At 40.1% G+C, this 24,247-nt stretch overlaps 1 protein-coding gene across 12 annotated transcripts in view; it reads right to left on the reverse strand.

The window, feature by feature from the left end:
• The window catches only part of iars1 (isoleucyl-tRNA synthetase 1), a 52,360-nt gene that overhangs the window by 10,454 nt on the left and 17,659 nt on the right, over window positions 1-24,247 (reverse strand). For 8 of the 12 annotated variants that reach the window (XM_070901972.1, XM_070901969.1, XM_070901978.1 and 5 more), the window contains exons 12-26: window positions 23,342-23,440; window positions 19,911-20,037; window positions 17,821-17,894; window positions 15,301-15,495; window positions 14,910-14,996; window positions 13,909-13,992; window positions 11,682-11,826; window positions 10,431-10,551; window positions 10,199-10,290; window positions 9,634-9,711; window positions 8,960-9,081; window positions 6,292-6,394; window positions 5,676-5,759; window positions 3,127-3,301; window positions 599-711 (exon numbers count right to left, since the gene is read on the reverse strand). In XM_070901972.1, the coding sequence (XP_070758073.1) occupies window positions 599-711; window positions 3,127-3,301; window positions 5,676-5,759; window positions 6,292-6,394; window positions 8,960-9,081; window positions 9,634-9,711; window positions 10,199-10,290; window positions 10,431-10,551; window positions 11,682-11,826; window positions 13,909-13,992; window positions 14,910-14,996; window positions 15,301-15,495; window positions 17,821-17,894; window positions 19,911-20,037; window positions 23,342-23,440 (1,699 nt within the window). The remainder of the gene's footprint in view (window positions 1-598; window positions 712-3,126; window positions 3,302-5,675; window positions 5,760-6,291; window positions 6,395-8,959; window positions 9,082-9,633; window positions 9,712-10,198; window positions 10,291-10,430; window positions 10,552-11,681; window positions 11,827-13,908; window positions 13,993-14,909; window positions 14,997-15,300; window positions 15,496-17,820; window positions 17,895-19,910; window positions 20,038-23,341; window positions 23,441-24,247) is intronic. The other 4 variants (XM_070901981.1, XM_070901975.1, XM_070901974.1 and 1 more) reach the window with 3 other exon arrangements.

Genomic DNA, 24,247 nt, shown 5'->3' on the forward strand with positions numbered 1-24,247 from the left:
TAAAACCACAATGTGTCATTGTTACGCTTCGGTTTTTGTACAGATTAAACAAACCAGATATGAAGTGTTACCTAATGAGCTTCAGAGGGAGTGCTTTAGACAAGCTTTGGACAGTGCCAGGGTAGCTGTTTCCTCCTGTTTTTGTGCTAAGCTAAGTGGCTGCTGGCGGTAGCTTCATATAGCTTCGTATCAATCTCCTCATCCAACTCTCAACAAGAACGCGACTAAGTACGTTTCCAAAATGTGAAACGATTGCTTTAATAAAAGGGTGTTTTTATAGTTTCTTAAAAAGTTGGCACTTGGACATAAAATGCATAAGGCAATACTACACATTTATTTTTAAAAGATTGTCGTTTATATTAGATCCAGTGATTTAAATGAAATTATATTTTTGATATTCCATCCCTCACAGCAGAGGCTCATCTATTTTTAAGCTGCCTGAAGGCAGTCCTGTGAGGAGGAGGCCATATTGTCTTGCAAATAACTACACACTTTCAGAGAAAATCAAGAATTAAATCGTTTTTTGATCGTTTTTTGCTGAAGGGTGCATGCAACGGTATCTAATGCCAAATTGATTGGGTTTAAATTTTGAGCATACCTGTGCATCAGAGTGTGCTTCGTACTGAGTGGCTGAGCCAGAGCTCTGGTCGAAGGTGTACATCAGCCTCAGGTCTTCCTCGTGAAGCTCATGGTCGTCCACCATGATGGATCCTTAAAATTAACCACAACGATAAGAAAGTTTTCATAACTGCAGTCATGGTACTGGACGTAGATATAAACATTGTTATATGGCAGCATACAATAACACTCACAAATTCGTAGTGTGTGTTCATGATATGCTGACTGCGTGTCTCAGCACAATCAGACCACATTTCTGAACCACAATAAATTATACAGTCCATACAAAATTCACCAGTGGGCATGAAAATAGTCAAACCATATTTAATATACACTCATTGAAAAAGTTTGCTACCACAAATATTGAGATTTTCCTCTTGGGTTGGGGTATTCATGGTAACAATCATGGAGGACAAAATTATGTGGCAGGGCCTAAAGAGCCAATCATGAAAAACTTTCTGGTACAAAGTCAGTTGGATGTTGAGTGACATATGATATGGAAAATGTTTGAACTGTCTATAAGTGGTAACATTTCTGTCAGATCACTATATAATGATTAAACTAGATAATAACAACAAAATAATTCAACTAGACAAGTGTGACACACTGATTTCCAGATAAAATCTAAAAGGATCCTCAATTCATGCTAATAGGGAAATATCTATGTGTCCAAAACTAAAATACCACCAGTCAGATCATTTAAAGGAGGATGGAAATGCGTTGATGCATTTGAAAATGGATTATTGAGGCCCATTATGATTAAATCAATGCTTGCTACAGACTTAAATGCATATGTGATGATAATAAATTTAGTGTCCCACAATTCTCCTAATTAAATTTGAAGAAACTGCCAACAGATTGTGTGAAATTAGTCTTTATTTGGCAGTGTTCGTTTCTTGAGAAGGATTCTTGAAAAGGTTTCAATTACACCCAATCACACTAAATAAAGTGCTCTCTTAACTTGCATGCAGGCCGAGGCTTTGTTTTGAATTAGCTGGGGTCTGGACCGGTATTTGCTTGCATTGTGAGATTCCTTACATGTCTTACATGCAGTCTTCCTGGCCACATCCACACGAGATCGGAGCTTTTAAACAATACAGCGAACCCAATCTAGTCAGGTTTATATCTCCATTTTGCCTCTGGCAGCAATTACCCACGTCTGTGTTCTGATTAAAAACCATGACCGTGTTCTCCTCTCCTCTTCACTTCTCCTCGCCCAGAGGCTGGGTGAAACAGTCACTCCGTTTCTCTCTAATCCTAGATTTCCATGCTTTGATTTCCTGTGTCCCTCCCTGCTTCTCTGTTTTTCTCCACCTCCTCTCTTAACCTCTTTTCTTCCACCCCCATCAAAATGACGGGATCAAAAGGCACAGGTAAGAAATAATGAGTAATACAACCAATGGTCATGAACCCACAACAGCTTCTAGCCAAATTGCCACCCTTATAGTCTAAACTTTGAGTCATGCATTCTGAGCTAGAAAGAGGTTAAAAGTAGACTCAACTGAATGTGGGCTGTCAAACAGCAGTACCTTCCACTAACTGACTGATAAGTTAACAGATGTTTATTTTGTTTTTTTTGGTCCTTTCCAATTTTGCTACAGACGGAGCCAGGCTAGCTGTTTCCCCCTGCTTCAAGTCTTTGTGCTAAGCTAATCTGTTGAACTGTTCCTTTGAACGAAGACTGGTGCGACATTCTACAGTTTAGCACCTTAAAAAGGGGTTTGTACACACAAACATCACATCTCGCCTGCGATCACAAGTCAATCAAACGTTACTTGGTTCTGTTGTACACACTTTCATCTGTGTGTTTCCTCTCTCCATCATTTTTCAACCATCCTCTACCACATCTATCTCTTTCCATCCATCGCTCATCCTCCTTTTTTCCTTCCAATTGGCTAGACTTCAAACGTCCAAGTGATTGGAAATGTTAAGTTCCCACAGCCCAGCTGACCTCCACTGCCTCCTTCCCCAGAGACTCTGGGGGCTCTCCTCGTCTTTCTATAATTGGAGAGACAAGATACCTTGCATTGCTTTGATCCGTACTCGAGCTCTGATTATAGTTTCAGAAGGGTTAGGGTTTGCCTTCTGAGGATAAACTGGCTGTCTGTCTGTATTCCAACTTCATTGCAAGGATTCATAGTTGAGTTTATGGTTAAATAATGTGATTTCAACACAATATGTGGCAATTGTGCGCAAAATCCTAACACTAACCTACTGCTCTTCGCTAATTGATTATTTGGTAAAAACCATTGCTTATTGATTAAGTGTATTGTATAGAGAACACAAGTCCTTGGTGAAAAATTAATACTTGCAATAATTAATTGCAGAGAAAATACATAAACTTTGCAATGTGCAAATTAGTGAACCACATTAGGCTGCTGATGTGCACTTACACAGCGCATTTACTACAAAAGGTTTTAGTGGGTTTCCTTTGCACCCTGAGTGTGATTGGTATGAGTTTAAAGATTTTGTGCCTTTTTTAAAACATAAACAACCAGACATCAATACCTGTCTTCTGGAAGGACTCTAGCTGTTCGCTGGTGAGTTCCTTGATAGAAGCAGTGACAGCTTTGAAGGCCCCCTTTAGTCTCTTGCCCAGCACCATGTGGTCTGGCTCGGCTCTTAGACGGATACCGTACTTGTCCTTGTCTGTTGATAGTGTCAACTGTCGCACATTCAGCTCCTGGAGGATGGAAAAAAACACACACGCTTTGTCTTAGCAAAAATAAAACAAATAAACTCAAATGAAGTGTAATGTGCACTGCAAAACTAACTAAATTGTGCACAAAATTACTTTAAGACCCTATGTTTTTATTGTATACCATGAAAATGCCAAAAAAAAAAAGCAGCTCTCCTGACAATAGCTCAGATGTTAAGTGATCCGACTAAATTTGTTCTGTTCTACCTTTACAAAGCTCATCCTGCACCCAGCATTTGTACTCCCCGACCAAATGCAATGTAAAAGAATTGAAATATATGAAAAGATAATGCTGATGATCATACCATAAATGAAAATGAAAACTATAACACATTAAGTAAACTTAAACTGCAAATGTACATTGAAAATAACCTGAAAACTAAATTCCAAACTAAATAAAAATATAATTTAAGTTAAAATCGTTAAATACTCCAGGCATGTACTGTAAAGAGCCAATCAATAATTGATTAGAGAGTCATTCACTCAAAGAGTAAGTCAACCAGTCTTTCAGTAAATTACAATGAAGAGAGGACTGAGACTGACTCTAGCGTAGTTGACTTGCTGACAGAGAGCACAGATTAGCTACTGTAGTGGGCTGAGTGATGAACATGAGGGCAGTGTGGGGAAAATAAAAATCGAATCAGCACCACTCTGGATTTACCCTGCTTGGTGTGAAATGCTAAGTTGCTAAGTGTCTTGACATCTGCTGTAGAGGGTCAATCAAAAAATAGAATTCACTCAGAGAATAAGTCAGCTATGAAATCAACCAGTCTGTAAGCCAGTCGACAACGACAATACAGCTCATCGCACAGAGGCTTAAAGAGGGCGTTGTCCTGAGACGACATGGCTTAATGAATTATTGTTTACCAATCTGTAGGTGCCCGGTCGTTGCACATTTAAGTAGTGGTAAAATAAATTTAAATTAATTACAAAGAATTACCAGTTACAGAGAAATAATAATAGAACAATAATAAAGAATATAAGTAAAAGCAACGGCGACTTAATCTACTTAACTTTCTTTTCTTCTTTTAACTATATCACACCAACATTGTAAGATAGTTTGAAGGTTCTTCCAGGTGCTGCAGGACCTAAGACTGCTCTCAATTCTGATCAAATAAACCTTGTTTACTGGAGGGAAGCTAGAAGTCGGCAAGGTTAAATGTTTTCCCCACCAGAAATGAAACAGAGTGAGAGATAAGAAGTGGCTCGAACTAAGATAAAGCTTGGAGGATCCAACAGAAGGTTGCAACAGAAGACCTTTTCCGACGTGAACCTTAATCCGTTTCTATCTAGGTTGCATTATTAATTTCTGAACTTGGGATCTAGTAGTTGCTGTGGCTATAGTGGGAACAAAAGCAGCAACATTTCCAGGTAAAGCTGCATGCTTTACCTGGAAATGTTGCAGGAGTCAGCTGTGGAACCCAAAGACAAAGGGATAATAATATCAGTTTAATGGCTTCCTGCACTAAAAGGCTATGACAATTAGTCTGTCTAATGTCTGAGTAGTCATTTTTTCAGTCTCTTGGACAGCACCTGAATGGACCCGACAAACTTTTGTAATTAATGGCACTTTTCAGTGTACAGCCATACACTGATGGCGTTACTTTCACTAAAATGACACTGACAAACACCCAGTCCTCGACTGTATAATGTTTTTTCATATAGAGAAACTCACTGGATGTAAGAATGGTAAAAAAAATAAATAAAAAAACATTAACTTAACTGGAAGGTTAAACTTACAGAGCCAACAACGTAATAATGTTGCAGGCTCTATGTGAAATGAGAGCTAGAAAAGCAACATGAAGTATAATGATGCATGTTACCGTGACTATGACGTATACAAACAGTAATATAATGTTTCTGTGGGCCGGAGAAAAAACACACACTGCTCTGTTTGCACTCTGTATTTGATGAGGGGTTTGTGTGTGGAGTAGATCAAATGTGAAATAATTTTCCAAGGCATCTGCTCCACCCCCTTTTTAAATTAACCAAGCAACAGAAATTTCAATTACAGCTTAAGACACAAAACGACGTACTCCCTCTTACTCCCTCTACATCCCCTCTATCAAGTCAACATACTGGCTTTGGAGTGTCAGCGAGGTTCGAGGGGATGTTTCTTTGTAACTTAATAATCTGTAATTTAATAGTACTGATCAAAGCCCAGTATACAGAAAAAAATAGGGAAACACAAGATGAGAAGAAGATGCACCTCTTGCCTGAGACAGGGCATGGGTAAACTGACACTTTACCAAGACAACTTCAAGACGACACAAAATGTGCATTTATCACACAATATAAACAAAGGATATTCGCAGTTTAAAAAATAAATAAATAAATGTAAAAAAGACAGTTTACTTACTTCCAGGATGTATTTCTGCAGGGACTGGATGTCTTTCAGAGCCTCTGGGTCCTGGTGAATAACTACCACCTCCTTCAATGGGTACTGAAATACACACCAACATTACAGTTGATCAATAGCTCCAGTAACAAACATAAAAATAGTGTTGTCGTAATCCACACGACAACCATACCTATACCATACTAGACCTAGGGCACTAATATGACAAAACCAGGACATCTATAGGAGAGCTATAGAAAGCAGAAAGTTACAACAATCTCAATAGCAGCAACAGCTATACATTCATAGATATTCATATTTTTTGCATAAACACATAACATAAACAAACATTTTTAATAGGGATCCTGGAAGAATTGCAAAAAAAGTTAAGTACTGAACATTTTACAGTTGTAAAGTAAACTTCGGTGAAAAGTCGGTGATTTCTAGTGGACAAACCATCTAATGGAGATGACCTCAAACATATCTTTGGCATTTCTGTACTGCAGTTTCTTGTTACTTAATTGACCAACATCGCTCCATCTGCAATAAGCCACTATCAGACGATGTGTTTCCTCGAGTTTTAATTCACTGTGCCTCTTACAGTGTATGAATGGATTGGGTAAAGTTGCTGATTTACCTTGACGGGCAGGGTCTTCCTGTCTCGGATCACTCTGCCCAGCTCAATCACAGACTGCATCTGAGAGACGGCGCTCTCAATGCGCTTGTCAATCACACTCTCCCTGAAAAAACAAGAGAAAGGTTTTTCTTTTCTCTTGTTCACCACATCATAAGAAGCGTTACAATGTTATGGTGTGACTGCTTGAATAACCTTTTGTTTGGATCATACTGGAGAGAATGGGGTGTTTAAGTGCTACTTTTTCCAAGTTTTATCAGAAACTCTATACCTGGTGAGACAATTTTGCAGTTGTAATGGGTGCTGCCTGACCGAGCTGCCTTCTTAAAATAAGAGGATGTAGGGGGATGAGAGGAACATCTTTCAAAATGACCATTCTGTATTCTGTGAAACTCTGTACAATTTCAGGGCACGGTTGGAGGACGTAGGTGCATTTCTGCAATAACTCACAGGCAGCCATCGCCATTTTCTGGTTAATGGTGGTTTAGAAATTGAAATTGCTATTCTATTGAGGAAAATGAATAATGGAGAGTGACAAGGTTAGTACCACACATCTAAATAAAGACGGAGTTCAGAACCATCGGCGCCAGAGTTTAACTCAGGAACATCCACTAATAAGGTACACTGAGACTTCCACCTATGAACCCAAATTAGAGCTGCACAGCCACTGATAATCAGCATAATGGAGATATTAGCCCTAACTGTCTGTAGGAACACAGGCTGCGTATGTGTGTATGCACACAATGCTTATTCATTTAGTCCTGCAGTGTGCTTCTCTGTGTGCACACAACAATTGTGTAAAATGAGAGAGGAGAGGACGCCAGGGACAGCCAATCATTTAATGAGTTGATTGAGGAGCAGCTGTTCCCACCGCCTGATTGGTGGCTGACCTTTGGGAGGGGGTTGAAGTAGTCCCATTCGACAGCAGGAAGGACATGTGGCTAATAAAGCAGCAGCACTGAGTGCTGCCTAAGTGACAGGGGAGATTATATGAACCATTACACAAACTATTTTCCTTTTGCTAAATCAAATGGATATTTAATCATGTCAGAACTTTTTTACAGTTAAAGATGATGCAATTAAGTTTGGGCAATTAGAAATTCCTCCAAGGCTTTACAAAACTGATCAGCCACCAAGGCACACATTTTACTGACGTAATTGAAGTGAATGGAATGAAATGATCATATTTTGTGAGCAATATCCATTTGCAGGGCTGACAATCAAGACAGGCCCTGTGCAGTTCTGTGCAGGTATTTCAAGGTCTCTGCTAAAAGTGCACAAACTCCTACGACTCTCTGAAGAAGGCATCAACAGTTTTACCTTAAGAAATACGAATAGGGTTAGGCTAATTTGAGAGAAGATAGCAGTGAGTTTAAGTGAGGCTATGCACAAGGACTTCAGTGTCTTGAACCTGGTTGTTGGTTGGAACAGACTTTGTACCACTGTGGAAAACGCATCTGTGATTCACTTTTATCACCCAGAAACAAAGAGCCTTGCATTGCATTTGACACATGAGCAGACAGAAGATTTGCTTTTGAATAGTTTTGAATAGTCTGAGCAGATTTTCTCTATAGACAGAACCAATTGATCCCATGAAATAACACATATAATAATAAATATTAAAAGGGACATTTTAATCAGTGGTGGTGTATAAACTAATAACACAGAGGAAGATGAAGCAGTGAACAGCAGGAATGAAGAGAAAAGAGAGAAACAGAGTGAAATAGAAACTACTGTGGACTCTCCAGCTTCAAAAGCTCCTACTCTTGAGTTCAGAGTGTGATACCATTGAGGTAAAGTAAGGCCACGCACTCTGGCTGAAACTGATTAGGCACTAGATCAGCAGCGGATATCCTGTGAGAAAAGGGGCTAACACAAGGGGGGTGAGCTGCAGGGTGATTATGAGGCAAGAGCGGCATTTTTTAAACCAGATGACCTTGGTTACATTCATTTGGTTGAAGTCCGATTTCACTAAGCGCTGCTCTGCACTGCTGAAGGGTCCTTGAACAAGACAAACTACTAGATCCAGGGGTGCTGCTCTGTAGCTGATGTCTTGATGATGATGCTGATGACAAATAAACAAGGGAATTTCCCTACATTCAAAAATGAAAATTAAGGCTATTATTACAACTAAAACAAGGTTTTCTTCAAGAAATTGGTTAGTGGAGGTGGTAAGTGCTGCCTACCCCAAAGTGCTATATAGATAACGTTTATTACTATTATCATTATTATTATTATAGTGATGTGCTGCTCTAAATAATTACTACAAAGCGAACATACAATGGGATGATCAATCAATGTCACCTTGTGAGCTGAATCAGACAGATCCTGATGCATGACCAATGACTGTGACCAATTTACTTTCTAGATTAAATATGTAGTCTTTACTGTGTGAATTAGCCGCTCTGCTTGTTTTCTCTAAAGCCTAATATATTTCAATAATGTATTCTGGTGTAGGCGTAGGCAACCTGGCAGCAGGCCTCCACTATCAAACACTGCAGGGTGCACGGAGGTGACACTTTGACTGCCTCTATCGCATTTTAGCAAACGTGAATAGTGACAACTCTCAGGGCACTTTTGCCACTGAGTGGAGGGCCTATCATTCAAAGTTCCTCATTAATGGCATGAAGCAGTCCCTAAAATTGGAGCTTTAATGGAGGATTTTTCCAACCTGACTTGGGGCAGCATGAGATAGTGGATGCTGCTGTTGTCCTTCTCTTCGACAGAGGCGGGGTCGATGAGGTGACGCAGATTTTGGTACATCATCTCTGTAATGAAGGGTGTGAAGGGAGCCTGAGGGGAAAGAGGGAAGAAAGTAGTAGTCATGAGAGAAAAAGGAAGAGAAGAAGATTATTAGATGCTCTGTATAGTTGTTAATTTGCATTTTGTGAAGGTCTAAAAGTCAGAGGCAGCTATAAAATCAGCATACAAAACACATTTTTACAGTAGCTTTTTTCATCAAATGGTGAAAAAGTTCAAACAGAATTGTGCCAGAGCGAGGTGAGGTTACTTCTAACGTGATTCTCTTCCATTTCAAGCACGCCTAATTAATTTGTATAGCTCACAGCTGATCTGTATTGATCTGGGTTAGGCTAACTGGTTCTTAGCGTGCCTCTCGCCTCACATGCAAACATCTTCAATGTGTTATAAATAAAAACTCCTACTGCTCATGCATTATTCATATCCATGCAAGCACGCACACACACATACACCTCTTCCATACCAGTATTATTTCTTTGTGTCTTGCATGCACAAAAGCAAAACCTCACCACAAGATATTTCCTCCATACAATCTCTTTTCTCCCTCTGTCTCACACACACACACACAAAAACAGTATGACTCACCATCAGCCTGCACATGGAGAACAGAACACTGAAGAGGGTTTCCAGCGCCCACAGGCAGTCCTCAGTGCCACTCTCTCCCTACAAAGTTCACACACACACACACACACACACACACACACACACACACACACACACACACACACAAATATACAGTCATTCCCCTAGCGGACATGAGCACATGTATCCCCAATCCACGTCAACCAAATGTCCACAAACTGATTGCTATAAAATTTCCACAGATGGAGGCTATGATGAGGAGGCTTAAATGACTGTTTCCATTAACCGTATGAATAATTTATGTGCTTAACAACATAACAAAAAGAGTGATACAGGACACAAATTGTTAAGTGTAGCATCATCTGTATTTATTCACTTGTGTATACAATTATACTTCTGACTCATCACATCCTACTACTAGTACCAGTGATTGTCACTCCTGAGACTCCATACATTTTTGTTATTGGCTACCGCTTCTGTCAAAGACCTGCACTTTGCATCTTCCTTACATAAAATCTAATTTTACTCTAATCAAGCACTATTTCTTTCTTTTTTCCTTCTTTCTCACCTTTAGACGGCGTCTGTTGGTCCTGACGTACCAGTTGGTGAGCATGTCCACGAATTTGACCAGGCGAGGCACGACGGTATACAGGCGGTAAGCTGCAACAAGAAAGTACTGTCCGGTTATTTAGGCTGAATACAGAAACAACATAAATACTGTAGGTTGCCAGATGGGAGGCATCCTGGAAGGAAAGATTAGCAGTGTGTGTGTTTGGTAGGTTTGAGAGTGTCTGTCTCACTGTCCATCTCTGCCTTGAAGAACTGGATGAGGGACTGTGTGAAGGATTGAATCCATTTGTCCATGATGTTGTCACTCTGCTTTGCCGTGTTTTCATTGTACAGGAACCGAATCTCATCCTCCTAACACGCAAGTACACAAGCACACACGCAAAAACACAGTTAAGCGAAGAATGAACACAAATTACGATTTTTTCCAATCATCTGAGAGTTTCTTGTGATAAACAGAACAAGGACACACAGTATCATTGATGCAAAGCAGCTGACCTTGGCCTGAACCCTGTACCACATATAAACAAGAATTTAAGCATGAGAAGTAGTAGCAGTTTGGACCTGCAGATAAAGAAATGCTGATGCAAGCCATCTACAGGCAAAGAAAGCAAGTTCTGCAGCAATCTTTACACTTGTGCCACCTACAGGCAAACAGTGTTAGAACTGCAGTTTTTCCTATTTTTCACTACAAGCTTCTGTGTTATTGAACTCATTTACATCTGTTATTCACATGCATACAGTTATTGATATAGTTATTAAATAGCTGACTGCTTCTCTTGACAATTATCACATAGGCTCCCTTGACTGATGGTCAAGTGCCTGAAATAACCTGAAGACTGGTCATAAACATTTAGAAAAGGAAATTAATGGTACAAAAAAAACTTGAAAAATGAACATCTGGTGTTTTATTATTTCTGAAGTACTTTGGGGGGGATTTTATGCCTTTTATTATGGACGTGACAGTAGAGAGATGACAGGAAACGAGGGTAGGGGGACGATATGCAACAAAGGTCCCCGGCTGGTCTCAAACTGGATATATTGCGGTTCATGATCGCTGCCTTAAAACTCTACGGCCACAAGGGGTATTTTACAGCCGCAAGTGTAATTTGAACTACAGCTGTAACACTGTTTGCCTGCAGGTGGTGCAAGTAGCTCAAACTGCAGCAGATGTTACTTTCTTCATCTGTAGGTGGCAACACTGACATGTTTTACGTTTGCAGGTCTAAACTGCTGCTATTACCTTCCTGCAGGTTAGCAGGTGTAAAAGTAACTGAAGAGCTGCCCTTTGAGGAGAATCAGCCTGCTGAAGCAACATTCTCACTTCTTTTTTAAAATTGCTCCCACAGGATAGTTTGTAATGTGCAGAGCAGAAACTGCTGTACTATCAAGAAGTACTGTTGTTTTTAGACCAAGAATAGCTAAAGGAACATCGTAGGAGTTGCAGAAGTGATGACCTTTCATTCTGTTCATTACATATGTACCTTCTGTAACCTTTGTACGTTCTGCACCAGGAAGCGATAGGCATTATACCACGGCAGGAAGACATCCTTCAACACGTCTCTGACTCCCTCCTCTTTGAAACGCAGGTTCTCTGCTCTCACTACAGGAGAGTTGATGAGGTACAGTCTACAAAGAGAGAGAGTGAAGCAGTTAGTGAGTGTGACAGGTTTATTATGAGTGTGTGAGAGCATAAAGTGTGTACACAGGTTATAACTTAAATGTGTCAATAGATGTGCACGAGTGAGTGACGCCGTTTGCTGTATGTGAAAGTGGACCTGCACAAATGAAGTATGTGTGTTTGTGTTGAGGACAGAGAGATATAAAAACAAAGCGGTGGTCAGAATAAACTAAGCGGTGTTGCCACAGTTACACAAAGTTAATTTAAATGTAAAGAAATGTGCAGGACACCATGACAAGAGTGTTGTGGGAAAACAAGACAGCTACTTTAAAGTTAAGAAAAACAAAACCACTCAATCTGGAAGAGACAGCAACTTTTAACCTGAAGTAAAAGAAAATGTGTCTAATGTCATGGTACTGAATATCACAAATTTTTGGCAGCATTCAACAGTAAGATCTATTGTATATCTACATATAAAGTATGCATGATAAATCAGAGTTTCCATTTGGAATGACATCTTATCAGTCTGTACATGTTTCCAGTGGCATGATTAAGCCAAGGCTGATATATGGAAAGCAGTGGTCTACAATACATTTAATAAATGGTAATTTTGTTGCAACGTAACAAATAACAATTCGGCTTATCTTGATTTCTCCAATAATGATAGAGATGTCCCAAGCAACTGTGCAAAATTAGTATCTGGGTCAGTCAGGGTATATTTCAGTATCTGGTATATAAAGCCTGATACAACTGCATTCCTTTTTAAATTGTAAATCATTGTGGTCCGGGTATACCAGCTGTCAATAAGGCCCCATTGAGCTCTGGTAAAAACTGGAACCAACACACATCGTTGCAAGCCAGCAAACCACACACAGCATTATGAGCTAGTGAACCATATCATTATCATCTAGCACATGCAGACAGCATACATCTGCAAACAAAGCAAGAAGAGCAGCTCTGGGCTTAAAAAAGGTCTGCCTCCTCAGCCACTGTTGGCTGAAACCAGCATTTGAACTTCGGTATGTCGTTCATGCAACTTCTTGCTACAGTCACTATAAAAACACTACAGGACACGGTTAAAGAAAAGCTGTGAGGCAGGCTGCGTGTTCTTAATGCAAAGCTGTCAAACATATCTGGATTGGATTAGCTTTACCAATTAGGCTAAATGTCCACCTTGAATATGCTCTGCACAAATTTTTGGGCCAAAACCTAATTTTACCAACATCATCTCAGTGCAAATTAATCTCTTGTCTTCATTAAAGCCAAATAAACACACTGTTGACACGACAATGACAGAAAATCTGAATAATCCATATCAATAAATTAATATGTGGCAGGCATCAGCACACAGTGTAGACTGGTTAGAAGAGGTTTTGATGATGATTCTGGAAGCAAGCTAATATGATGCAACTTCATGCAATAGGCCGTGAGCGATTTTAATAGCAGCAAGTCTAAGATACATTTGAAATAAAATGCAGAATAGACAGAATCATCAGTTGGTCAAAGACTTTTTGTCGCCTTATAATGAGCCAACATAAAGACAGACGATTGTCACTTCATCCAGTTCGACTGAAAACAAAACTTTCACAGTCTACACTTTCTATCTAATGATTGGCAGTCAAATGCTCAGTGTACCATAACAGCTATACTGTAAGTCAAGTTTTAAGGCACAAAAGAGACATATTTTATTGTAAATCGAAGCCTTAAACAGAAACAGACCTCAGCCTTTCTCTCTTTATTTCAGCAGCTCACTCTTCATCAGCGTATATGTGAGCATATGGCGCAAATGCATAGTGCTTTATTCATTAGGCCATATGGCCATGGCATTCTCACTGCTCAGGGCAAAGGAGTGAATGTATGAGGAGAAACAATGTGTGTATGCATGTGTATGTACAGTATGCGTGTGTGTGTATACTGCATGTAGGACTATGAACATGCCTAGTTAAGCGTGGATACTGATTCAAACCTTTTAAAACCAGGCCTGCCAATAACATAAGGTAGGTTAACACACAGAGCGCTGCCACCGGCACACAAGCATTCATGCTTCAGAAACACACACACACTCGTTCACATTCAAGCACAGAGCTGACCTGAGGGCATCAGCTCCATAGTTCTGCACTATCAGTCCTGGATCTGGGTAGTTCTTCTTGCGCTTGCTCATCTTCTGTCCATCGCTGCAGGAATGAGACAAGCAAAGTCATTAATGCACATACACATGCATGCATGCACAACAGTGCATGTTAGAAATCATGCACTTGGTATTCAAATTAGTCAAGTCCTTCCAGGTCAGCAGGCCTGTGAGCACAGTGCTGCATTTAGACCCTGAGGCTGAGGACAAGTAGACCTATTGTAGAGCAGCTCGAAGGGCTAAATGTTACAGCACACACACCACGCTGATCATGAGGAAAAACTAGGAGACGAATGGGCAGGTGAAGAAGGGAGAAGAAATGGGATATAAAATGGTAGTAAAGAGGAGGGCAAACAGTGTATTACTGGAGTCAGACAAGAAAAATAAGGTCTGCAGAAAACAGCTTAGAAATGTGTTTGAAACTGACTGAAAGGATAAGATTGGCAATATCCTATGCTTTTCTTACTGTCAGCAAATCCCATTAAAAAACGAAAATCAAAAATGAATCCTGCTTGTGTAGCCTGATATACACTATAGACCTCAATTGTTGTCCAAAAACTATTTAAAGTGAGCCCCGATGCTGCACGGGCAGACGTGTTCCTTCCACAAATGCCACAAATATTCACTAGTGCACCAAATCTGCAGCTAGAAATTCGAAGTCCGAAAACAAATGAACCATTTACTCCTGTTTGATTAATGTCAAACTACAGCTTTTAGCCAATGTTTTAGGAAATTATTTAGCGTGTATATTTGTGATCTGTTTGTGAAGATTTCTGTCTTCAGTAGGAACGAATGGGCTTGAGGCAGTGAAGGGAAATTGGAAAGTGTTAAGAGACACATTGTTGGTTTTAATCTTCAAAAATATAGAATAACACCAGGCTTGAACTTAAATGAAAATTTATTTAATTTGCAAATTAAAGAAAGAAGAGGAAGATGGGTTTGTTAAAAAGTCAATGGTCTCACCTAGCAAGTACCAATCCGTTAACGATGACATTCTTGAAGGGCGGTTTGCCAAACAGCGCTGTGGAGAGAACCAGGAGGGTGTAGAACCTGCAGCAGGACACAAAAAGATAGCACACAAGGTCAGGGTAACATGTGACTTCTCTGAGATAGAAAAACACACATTTAATCCAACCATTTTTTATTCAGCCATTGATACTTATCCATTCAATTCAAAATTGTTAATTATTAAGTACTTTAGGAACTCGTCTGCCTGATTTCCATCCATCCATTCATGCTCTGCTCTTGTCAATTCCCTCAATTAACTCAGCAGGGAAGGTCTCTATGACTCTATTCCTCATCTGTCAACCTCTTTCCATCCATCCCTCCGTTCATCCATTCATCCACAGCTCACCATCCCCTCGTCTGGTCAATGCCTTCAGCGATGAAGTCTGCTGGGAAAGTGTCCTCAAACTCCTTCCTGTTTTCGAAGGGGTAGTGGACCTGGGCGTATGGCATGCTGCCACTCTCAAACCAGCAGTCAAACACCTCTGTGATCCTCCGCAGCACACCCTTACCACACCGTGAGGGGATCGTCAGACTGTCGATGCTGGGCAGATAGTGTGGACAGAAGAAGGGTAAGAAAGACAAAGGAGGTACAATTGTTGAGACAAATGGCAGCAATAACAATTTGACCAGTTCTGTTTTATTTGAGGTTTTATTATTGCCACAAGCAACATCTTAAACATTTGTACACTGTGTGGATCCACGGGTCTTGTAGGGTTTTTGGTTGCAGTCCAAAGCAACGATTTTATAATCTTTCACTGTTGGGAACGAGTTTAAGAAAAGAACAGTGGTGCTCATGTTGTGCTGACACCCACTTGAAGAAGGTTGGTTATTGCTTTATGCTTCAAGGATATGGATTAATTTATTCCATATACCGACTCACTCAGATTGAGCCCATGAACGCAATTATTGTTTCTTCAGTTAAGTTACTGAGGAAAACAGATGAAGGTGTCAGCCTGTGTGAGGTGGCCACTAAATCTAGATTAAATCCAAATGTATAGAAAGTTCACTTAGTCGTATTCTTATATAGCCACAGAAAGTTGATTAAGCACATTTAATTTCTTTTTCCCTACAGCAACAACCTGATACACATTTCAAGAATTATTAACACTCAGGCCTATAAACTGCCAATTACACCTTTAGTAATCGGCTGGTGGCCACTAAAGCTGCACCACTGCAGTACTCTGCTGCTCCTAAGAGCTCCTAAGAGTGTTAAGCAGGAATTTTCGAAAAAGAAGGACATTGCCAAGTACATTTTGAGTAGTTTAATATGTCATTTGTGCGGTGTGTTATGCAAGAATTTGCTAAAATGTTCACTTTCCTACAATGCGGGCAGAGCCATTATCTCTGGGAGCTGGCCACTTCACACTTTATGATGTGAACTGATAACAGTCTGTCCATTTAGTTGTTAGAGATCCATACATCTTTTGTATTTAGTAAAAAACTGTCTTTCCTGTGCCCATTTTTTCCCAGTCAGTAAAACAATTCAAAACTGTGGGTTTAGGTTTGGTCACACCAGCAAATTAGCCTAAATTTCACAGTGAATTTCAATGAAATTGCTGAGATCTTCAGCTCCACTCTCTGGTGCGAAGTACCACAATGAATCTTGTCAAGTTAAACTCACACATTGACACATCATTTTGCATGGTTGACCAATAGCAAGCCGTCTTGACACTGCTGACCTATGAGGGAACGAAGAGCCAGAGTGTTCAAAACAAAGGAAGCTATCATAGTCTTTTGGCTATACTTCACCATCCGGTTTTATAAAACGCAGCTCTGTGAGAGTATAAACTGATCCACAAAAGGGGCATGTTTGCAGACAGTTATGAGTTAAGATAAAATAATATAAGATAATCCTGTATCAATCCCTCAGCGGGAAAATTTGCATTGTTACAGCAGCATACAGGATAGTGCAATAGAGACATAAGTAGAAAATAAAGATATAATAAATAAAAACAATAAAGACTGTTATAAAAAAGCTTCTAATACTAAAAAACTAATTTTGATGGAGTTGATGTTACAGATAGCTCTCTTTGTGAACGTATTGTCCAGTTAGCAACCAAGCTAACAAGCCAGCTAGCTTGGACAGCTATTGTGACTGACGTTCCTAGTCAGCTGGCGCGTTAGTGGTTAGAGGATCCAGCATTACAATTCTCATGCTCCCTGATTAGCTGTTTTTAATGGAGAATGGTTTGCTACTAAAATTACCAAACACTACACACCAAGTAATGCTTAATGCAGCTTAAACTTAAAACAAAATGTATTCCAAGCCAACTGTGTTTCTGCAATATGTCTTAACTCATTGCATATCAAACAATTATGCATGAAACATATTCACATTCAAACCACTGTACAGTTTTCAAACCCAGTTTTAAACATCTGATAAACTGCTACATAGCTAATCAGTTGTTCTTAAATTATATTAGTTTCTTTTTAATCTTTGGTTAGATTGCTTACATCTTTTTCATTACTTTTCTTTCTACTTCCAGATCTGCACAGGAACCCGTTCAATACAACACAAACATAGGAGCAGGGCGAAGGCGACCTCTTCCTCCCCTTTCAATTAAAGATGGCCAACCCCATGGAAGTGATTAAAGGTTATTAGCGGATGAAGAGCGGAAGAGTAAAGTGATCTGTGTTCCACAACATCCGTCTGGTTCAGGCAGACAGGTCACATTAGAGAGGCAGAGGGCAGATTAAACACGGACATATTCATACACCAGACACACACATACAACCATATCAAAAACTCATCACCACACATACTGCCTGTGAATCTGAGGGTATTGCACTATCACAGCAGACCCACACCAGTGAGTACATGTTCAGGCGGTCAGATGACCAGATCTGTGTTTGATCAGTGACTCACCTCTCCCGATGCAGATCAGTTACTTTGACTCCGGTCAGTTCCTCCAGTTCAGCCATGGACCCGACACACACCACCTGACAAACAACAGACACACACAGACACACACAGACACACACACACAGTACAGCTTGAGTGAGCCATATCATATAACAGCATTCACAGCAACAGATGTCCTGAATATTGCTGAAATGAAAAGTTTATTAAACAATTACTTGATTCAAAAGAAATGACTCACCAACCATTTTAAGAATCAATTAACTGTTTAAATCATTAAGCAAAAATACCAACGTGCTGGTTCCAGCTTCTCAAACGTGAGGATTTGCTGCTTTACACTTTAACCCGTTTCATTTCGTTGTAAATGGAATATATTTTGCGTTTGGACTGTTGGCCCAAAAGAACAAGCAGTTTGAAGTAATCACCTCTTTTCACTGCATTTCTGACTAGCTGTTTCCCATGCTATGCTAAGCTAACTGGCTACTGGCAGTAGCTTCATATTTACTGTACACACAAGAGTGGTATTGATCTTTTCATCGAACTCTTGGCAAGAAAGTGACAAAGCGTGTTTCCAAAAATGTCAAACTTTTCAACCAACAGGAATCGAAGCCAGTTGTACTTATTCTAATTTCAAGATATTAGTTACCTACCTGTTAAAAATCATCAGTGCTAAACCTCTTACTTACTCACAATACAACACAACCTAGAAGTAGGCCTACTTCAACACACTTGCTGAGTAACTTTACCTTAGAAAGTATGGTAAAGTGTGTTAGCTGGTCTCCTCAGAGAGTTAACCTGTAGGGTCTGCTCTAGTTTTACCACAGCACCAGGTAACATGGCCCAGATACAGCCTGATACACCACCGTCAGATACAAAAGAAGACAAAGTAAAAGAAACGCATTCAGAAAAGACAGAGAGAGATAGAACAAAAAGAAAAGATACTGAGAGACAGAAATTGTACTGCCACAGACTGAGACACACACACACACACACGCTTACAGCTTCAGGTTTGGGCGCATGATTTGCCGCTGAGGAGTGTGTGGTGGGAGGCACCAGGGAGCGTGAGTGCTCTGGAAACAGTCACAATGCTATTTCCAGCAAGCAGGTCGCTGGCTGTCCCTCTTCCAGCCAGGGGACCAACGCTTCATTTTTCAAACGCTCAAACAACCCAATTCTGACATCTCTATTCAGTTCATCTACTTCACAGAGTCAGCCGGGTTTGGCAAAGAACATCCATAACCAGACGAACATTTACAGTTTGGCTGGCTTCTCTACGGTCTGCTTCTTTTTACTCCTTCATTCATTTTCCTCCTCCTCTTTTCATCTCTCATTTTCCCCCCTTCTCGTGTCTTTTACTTCCTCATTTTCCTCACCAGCTCATTTATTCTGTCCCCTCCTCCTCCTCCCCTTATTTCCTATGTCTTCCTTTCTCTCCCCCTCGATCGCTGCTTGTCTTGAGGACCTTTGAAGTTGCCTTAACCAGCATGAAGAGAAACCAAACACATTTTGGTCGGTGTTTATTTGCTGTTTATATTAATGAATCATTCATGTGCTTAGTTTACGGAGTTACTCGGTAATGGTGCCTGAGGGGAGCTGACTTTGACAGCAGTACAGAGTCACGCCACACTCTCTGGTTTGACACCATGGTCACATCACTCCGCCATGCCAGAATCTCTCCTACACAAGCATCCACACACACACAAAATAGCCAGTTATGCTAAATTATGTCAGAAAGAGGTCAGTGAGAAAAAAATTTCACCCTGCCAATTTATGAGAAGAGCTGGATTTCAGCAGACTAGTCTTCCTTTGGGGAGACACAAGACATTTTCCCCAAAACTCATTTATATGGTAAATAAAAGTGAGAGTTATGGAGAGTTCAACTTTTCAATTATGCCCTCTCATGCTTAGCCCAGATTGATTTGTGAGTGCTGCCAACACTGCGATCCGCTCCCTGAGAAAAGAGTAACTGACTTGGTATTTGGTCACGACACAGACAAATTGTGGGATCTCTGCTGAGTACAAAGACACATTAGAAGCATTAAGTACTCTATCAAAGCATACCAAGCACATATTTGTGTGTATCGTGTTTTCCTGACCTCCTCAAAATCGTCGCTGACCCAGAGAGGGATCGGTGTTCCCCAGTAACGGTTCCTCGAAATCGCCCAGTCTCGTGCGTCTCTCAGCCAGTTCCCGAAACGCTTCTCACGCACAAACTCTGGAACCCTGCAGAGACGGAAAGATTATGATGTGTGTTCTGGTCTCAGCTGTTCTTTTAAAATATCAAACATCATTTTAACCACAAGGACAATCAAGTCTGCATGAAAGATGGGGGTTTTCTTTTGCTTGAAATGACACACAACAGGAATATTGCTGTCATATTCATATTTAAACCTCATTAAACAGTTTTTTTATAACCACAATTTCTCCTGGAAACCATTTAATCAGGTCTTCTGCAGGGACTTTTTAAGACCTTTTCGATACCACAATTTAGTACCTGTTTCACGGCCATAACGTCCAAAGTATGAAAATATGAAAATATAATAGAAAACCACTCGGGATTATATAGCCTAGAATGATTTACTATTATATCACATTTTTCAGTACTTCCCAGCATTATATAACAATAATTCCTGATGATATAATTAATTAAATTGATGCAACCTGGATCCAAATAGGTGGCATAAAATGGATGGATTAACCAGTGAAAAATTATTCATTCATTCAAGTTTTTGCTAAAACCAACACTTGACCACAATGAGTTGATGAGCTTCCTAGCTACTGTAGCTAGCATTAGTGACAGTGTTTGCTGTCTGAAACTGTCGAACAATCCCAATTTTAGTTTTCAAGTGTGTAACATTTCTCAACAGCCAGCAATCAGATACAAAAACATTTTGTAAGTAACATTACTGCTTACGGCAAGCAAGAGAAAATATTTACTCTATGACTTTTTAATACCTTCTAAGGCCTTTCTTAGAGGAAACTGAATTGAATGCTTTTTAAGACTTTTCAAGACCTGCAGATAACCTGTTAATGTAATGCAATAATTTTCTCACTACAAGAGCAAGCACTGCCATAATGTCCAGTATCATTCCTTCACTGAGCTGGCTTCTTTTCCTTTTCTTCATCATTTTAGCCTAAAAATAAACTGCTTTGTGAAGCTCAACTGCAAAGGTTAACACTCCCTTCAAGGCATCTTCCTCCTTTGTACCCCTTTTACGCTCTCCCCTTTTCCTATTTTGCCTCGACCGATTTCCAGCTTTAATCCACTATCTCACAATCTCTTCCTCTTCCTCTCATTTTTTCTGCCCCCCTCTCTTACTGTGCCAGGCCGTGTTTCTCGGGAGAACAGTGCAGGGGGTGTATAAATCGTTGTCAGGATCCACGCGCTAAGCAACGAGTTCATCAATTCCCATTTGTAGGAGGCATTTCTATTTAGGCCCCTAATATATCAATTTAATGATTTTTTTTTTTCTGCTGCTGCCGCTCCCCAACCCCCCTCGAACACTCCTCCACTCGCTCTCTGGCTTTATGCTAAATGTAGAATTTAAAGTGTGCTGTCTTGTGCTCGAGACGCACAGAAGAGCCATTTAATATGTACAGGCTTCTATTATAAGTCAGAGACGCTGGGGATGGATTCAACAGGGAGACAGAGGAACAGAGGTTGTGCTCAGGGAGGGGACCGATGGAACGTGTGCATGATGGAAAAAGGTAAAGAAGATGGGAAGACATGAAAATGAGAAAAACGGAGGGATGAAAAAGAGAAACAGCGTTGAAGCACAATGTGCAACTAAACGGGAAATTGACCATTCACTAAACCCCTCCTCCTGAACAGTGATTGTCCAGTCATGGTTTAGCAAAAGTAACTACGCACAGCATAGTGTGTATCGGGCTGTAGCAGGAGCGATGCTCTGTACACAAGCATGTCTAATTCTGGCCAACTCAAACCTGAGTCATTTTAGGACTAGTCCATCAACACCACATTTTCTTCTCCCCCTATGGCCAAGAAACTACATTCTGATCAGGCGCCAGTGACTGAGCTTCCTGCACCTTGAGCCTCAAAAAGAAACCAGCTCCCCTTGTGAGCACTCATTAATTCGGACCTTAATTTATTCAGACAGACAGACATCTGGAGAAATCAGTCTGAACTCTCTCAATAGATACTTAGCCTGAGTCTACCCACTGCACCATTTGAGTAAAGAGATAAAACGAACAAATCACTTTGAGAATATGGTAACTAGCACTTTGCTTTCTGAAGGATTCTTTTAAGTCTCTCATCAACTCACATGAACTTCATATAGAGGTACTGAACTCTGCAAGGATTTCACTTTTTTTAAGATGCTGACGAGCTGGCAACCCTCACTGGCAGACTGACAATCTTCCAGAGACTAGAACTCAAGTATGAAAGTGGAATCTCATCAAAAAGAAAAAAGAAAATCTTTTAACTAAATCAAATAATTAGGGTTGGAGAATAAGCTTAATTAGAAAGCTGCATAAGAGCATCGCCCTCAGTGTGCAGCCACACAGACACAGGGAGGAAATCTGTGTGTATACGGTACATTTATAATTTCCTGAAGGCCCCCTCAAGTATCACAGCTAAATGTATGAATAATGAATTTACTGTGATTCTTTAGACACACAGACAGTCAACATAAATGTTTCATCATCCTTAAATCTCTTTGCATTCAAGTGGGTCTGCAGAAATTTACTGAGCAACTATTTTGATAATAGATTAATCGTTTGTCTTGACATTTTATAAACTGAGCGATTAGTTCATAAATTGTTAAATCCGCAGATTCATCAACATTGAAAATAATTGTTTGTTGCAGCCATATTCTGCTTAAAATAATGCAAAACACACGATCACACACTGTAAATAACTTCAACATACATACGGACATGGTCGTCCTGAATTACATGCTACACTAGAGCCCCACAGATAAGGCCTTTAAAAGTAGTGTGCGTGTTTGTGCCAGTCTCTGTGTACATGTGTGTCTGCGCGTCTTCACCTTCCTAGCGGCTAGTCATTCATCTCAGTTTGACAGTCCCATTACCAGAGGCAGCTACTGTGGCTCAGAAAAGAGCACTGGGAGCACCAGGGGTAATACCACTTAGCAAAGCCATCATGCTGATGCTTACTTTTGCACCACGTTTCGCCATTACAATTAGCATCATGCTAATGTTTTCTATAAAACACAATCAGTCCCTGCGTCATAATAAAATGTTTTGATGAGGATTTTAACCCCATGACAAATACAGAAAGATCTTTGCAGTTTAAATCCAATATCTTCACATTCAACAGGACTATGCGCAGTGATACATAGCTGTCCTGCGGAGACAGGCCCATGACTGCGACAAACAACCTGACGTGGTTGTGCAGAATCGCAGCTGTAATTGTTTTGGGACCGTGACTAACGTCTGTCTTGTTTTGAAGTATTTTATACCACTTGTTTGGCAAGATGTTCACAGCTGCCACTTCACTGTCTCTTAGCACCAAGCTAGTTATCACTTGTTTTAGAAAACAGCTTACCAGTAGCATTTGCCATTGTTGTCCAGCAGTTTCTCCACCATGTGCTCCACTCGAACAAACCAGCTGGGGACGGCTTTGTAGATCAGGGGCGTGTCAGACCTAAAAATACATAAACACATTACATAAGGCTGCGACATACTGACGTAAACAAATAAGTCAAGAAAAAAATAATGTTACAAAGAATTGATGAGGATTGCGTTTTTAAAACAAATTCTAATTCATGAAGCAAGCCATTTCTTTTCCGGTTGGAAGTGATTTGTGTTGTTATTTACTTTAGCATATTGTGTATTTTGTCCTTCTGTATTGATCACTGAATTCCCTTTAGAAACTGGACTGGTACAGTCAAAAATAAATGGTGGTGATTTTTAGCCATGATAGCAGCACGGCTCTAGGAATGGCAATGTTGCTCAGTCTGTCCAACGTTTGTGGTTTCGAGTGAAATGTCTCGACAACTATTTGATAGATTGTCATGAATTTTGTACAAAACGTTCATGTTCCCCTCGGGATGAATTGTAATATTTCTGGTTTTCATCTAGCGCCATCATCAGGTTGAAATCTAAACTTATAACCAAATATCTGAAAAAATACTGACATTCCCATTAGCTATACTATAGCAAATATTAGCATGTTAACAAGTTAAACTAAGTTGGTGAACATGATATAAACATTATACCTGCCAAATATTTTCATGTTAGCATTGTCATTGTGAGCATGTTAACAGTAACATTTAGTTCAAAACCCTTTTGTGCAAAAGGTTGCAGAGCTGCAAGCATGGCTGTAGAAAATCTTGAGAAAAAGCTGTTCTTTCTCAGCCACAGAAAAGGAGAGGAAGTTGAAATATGTGTTCTGCATGTACATGCAGTGTAAGTGAATACAAACTCTAAACCTATTAACTTGTTTGACTCC

Source organism: Enoplosus armatus, chromosome 3, assembly GCF_043641665.1.
Source record: "Enoplosus armatus isolate fEnoArm2 chromosome 3, fEnoArm2.hap1, whole genome shotgun sequence".
Lineage (NCBI taxonomy): Eukaryota > Metazoa > Chordata > Actinopteri > Centrarchiformes > Enoplosidae > Enoplosus > Enoplosus armatus.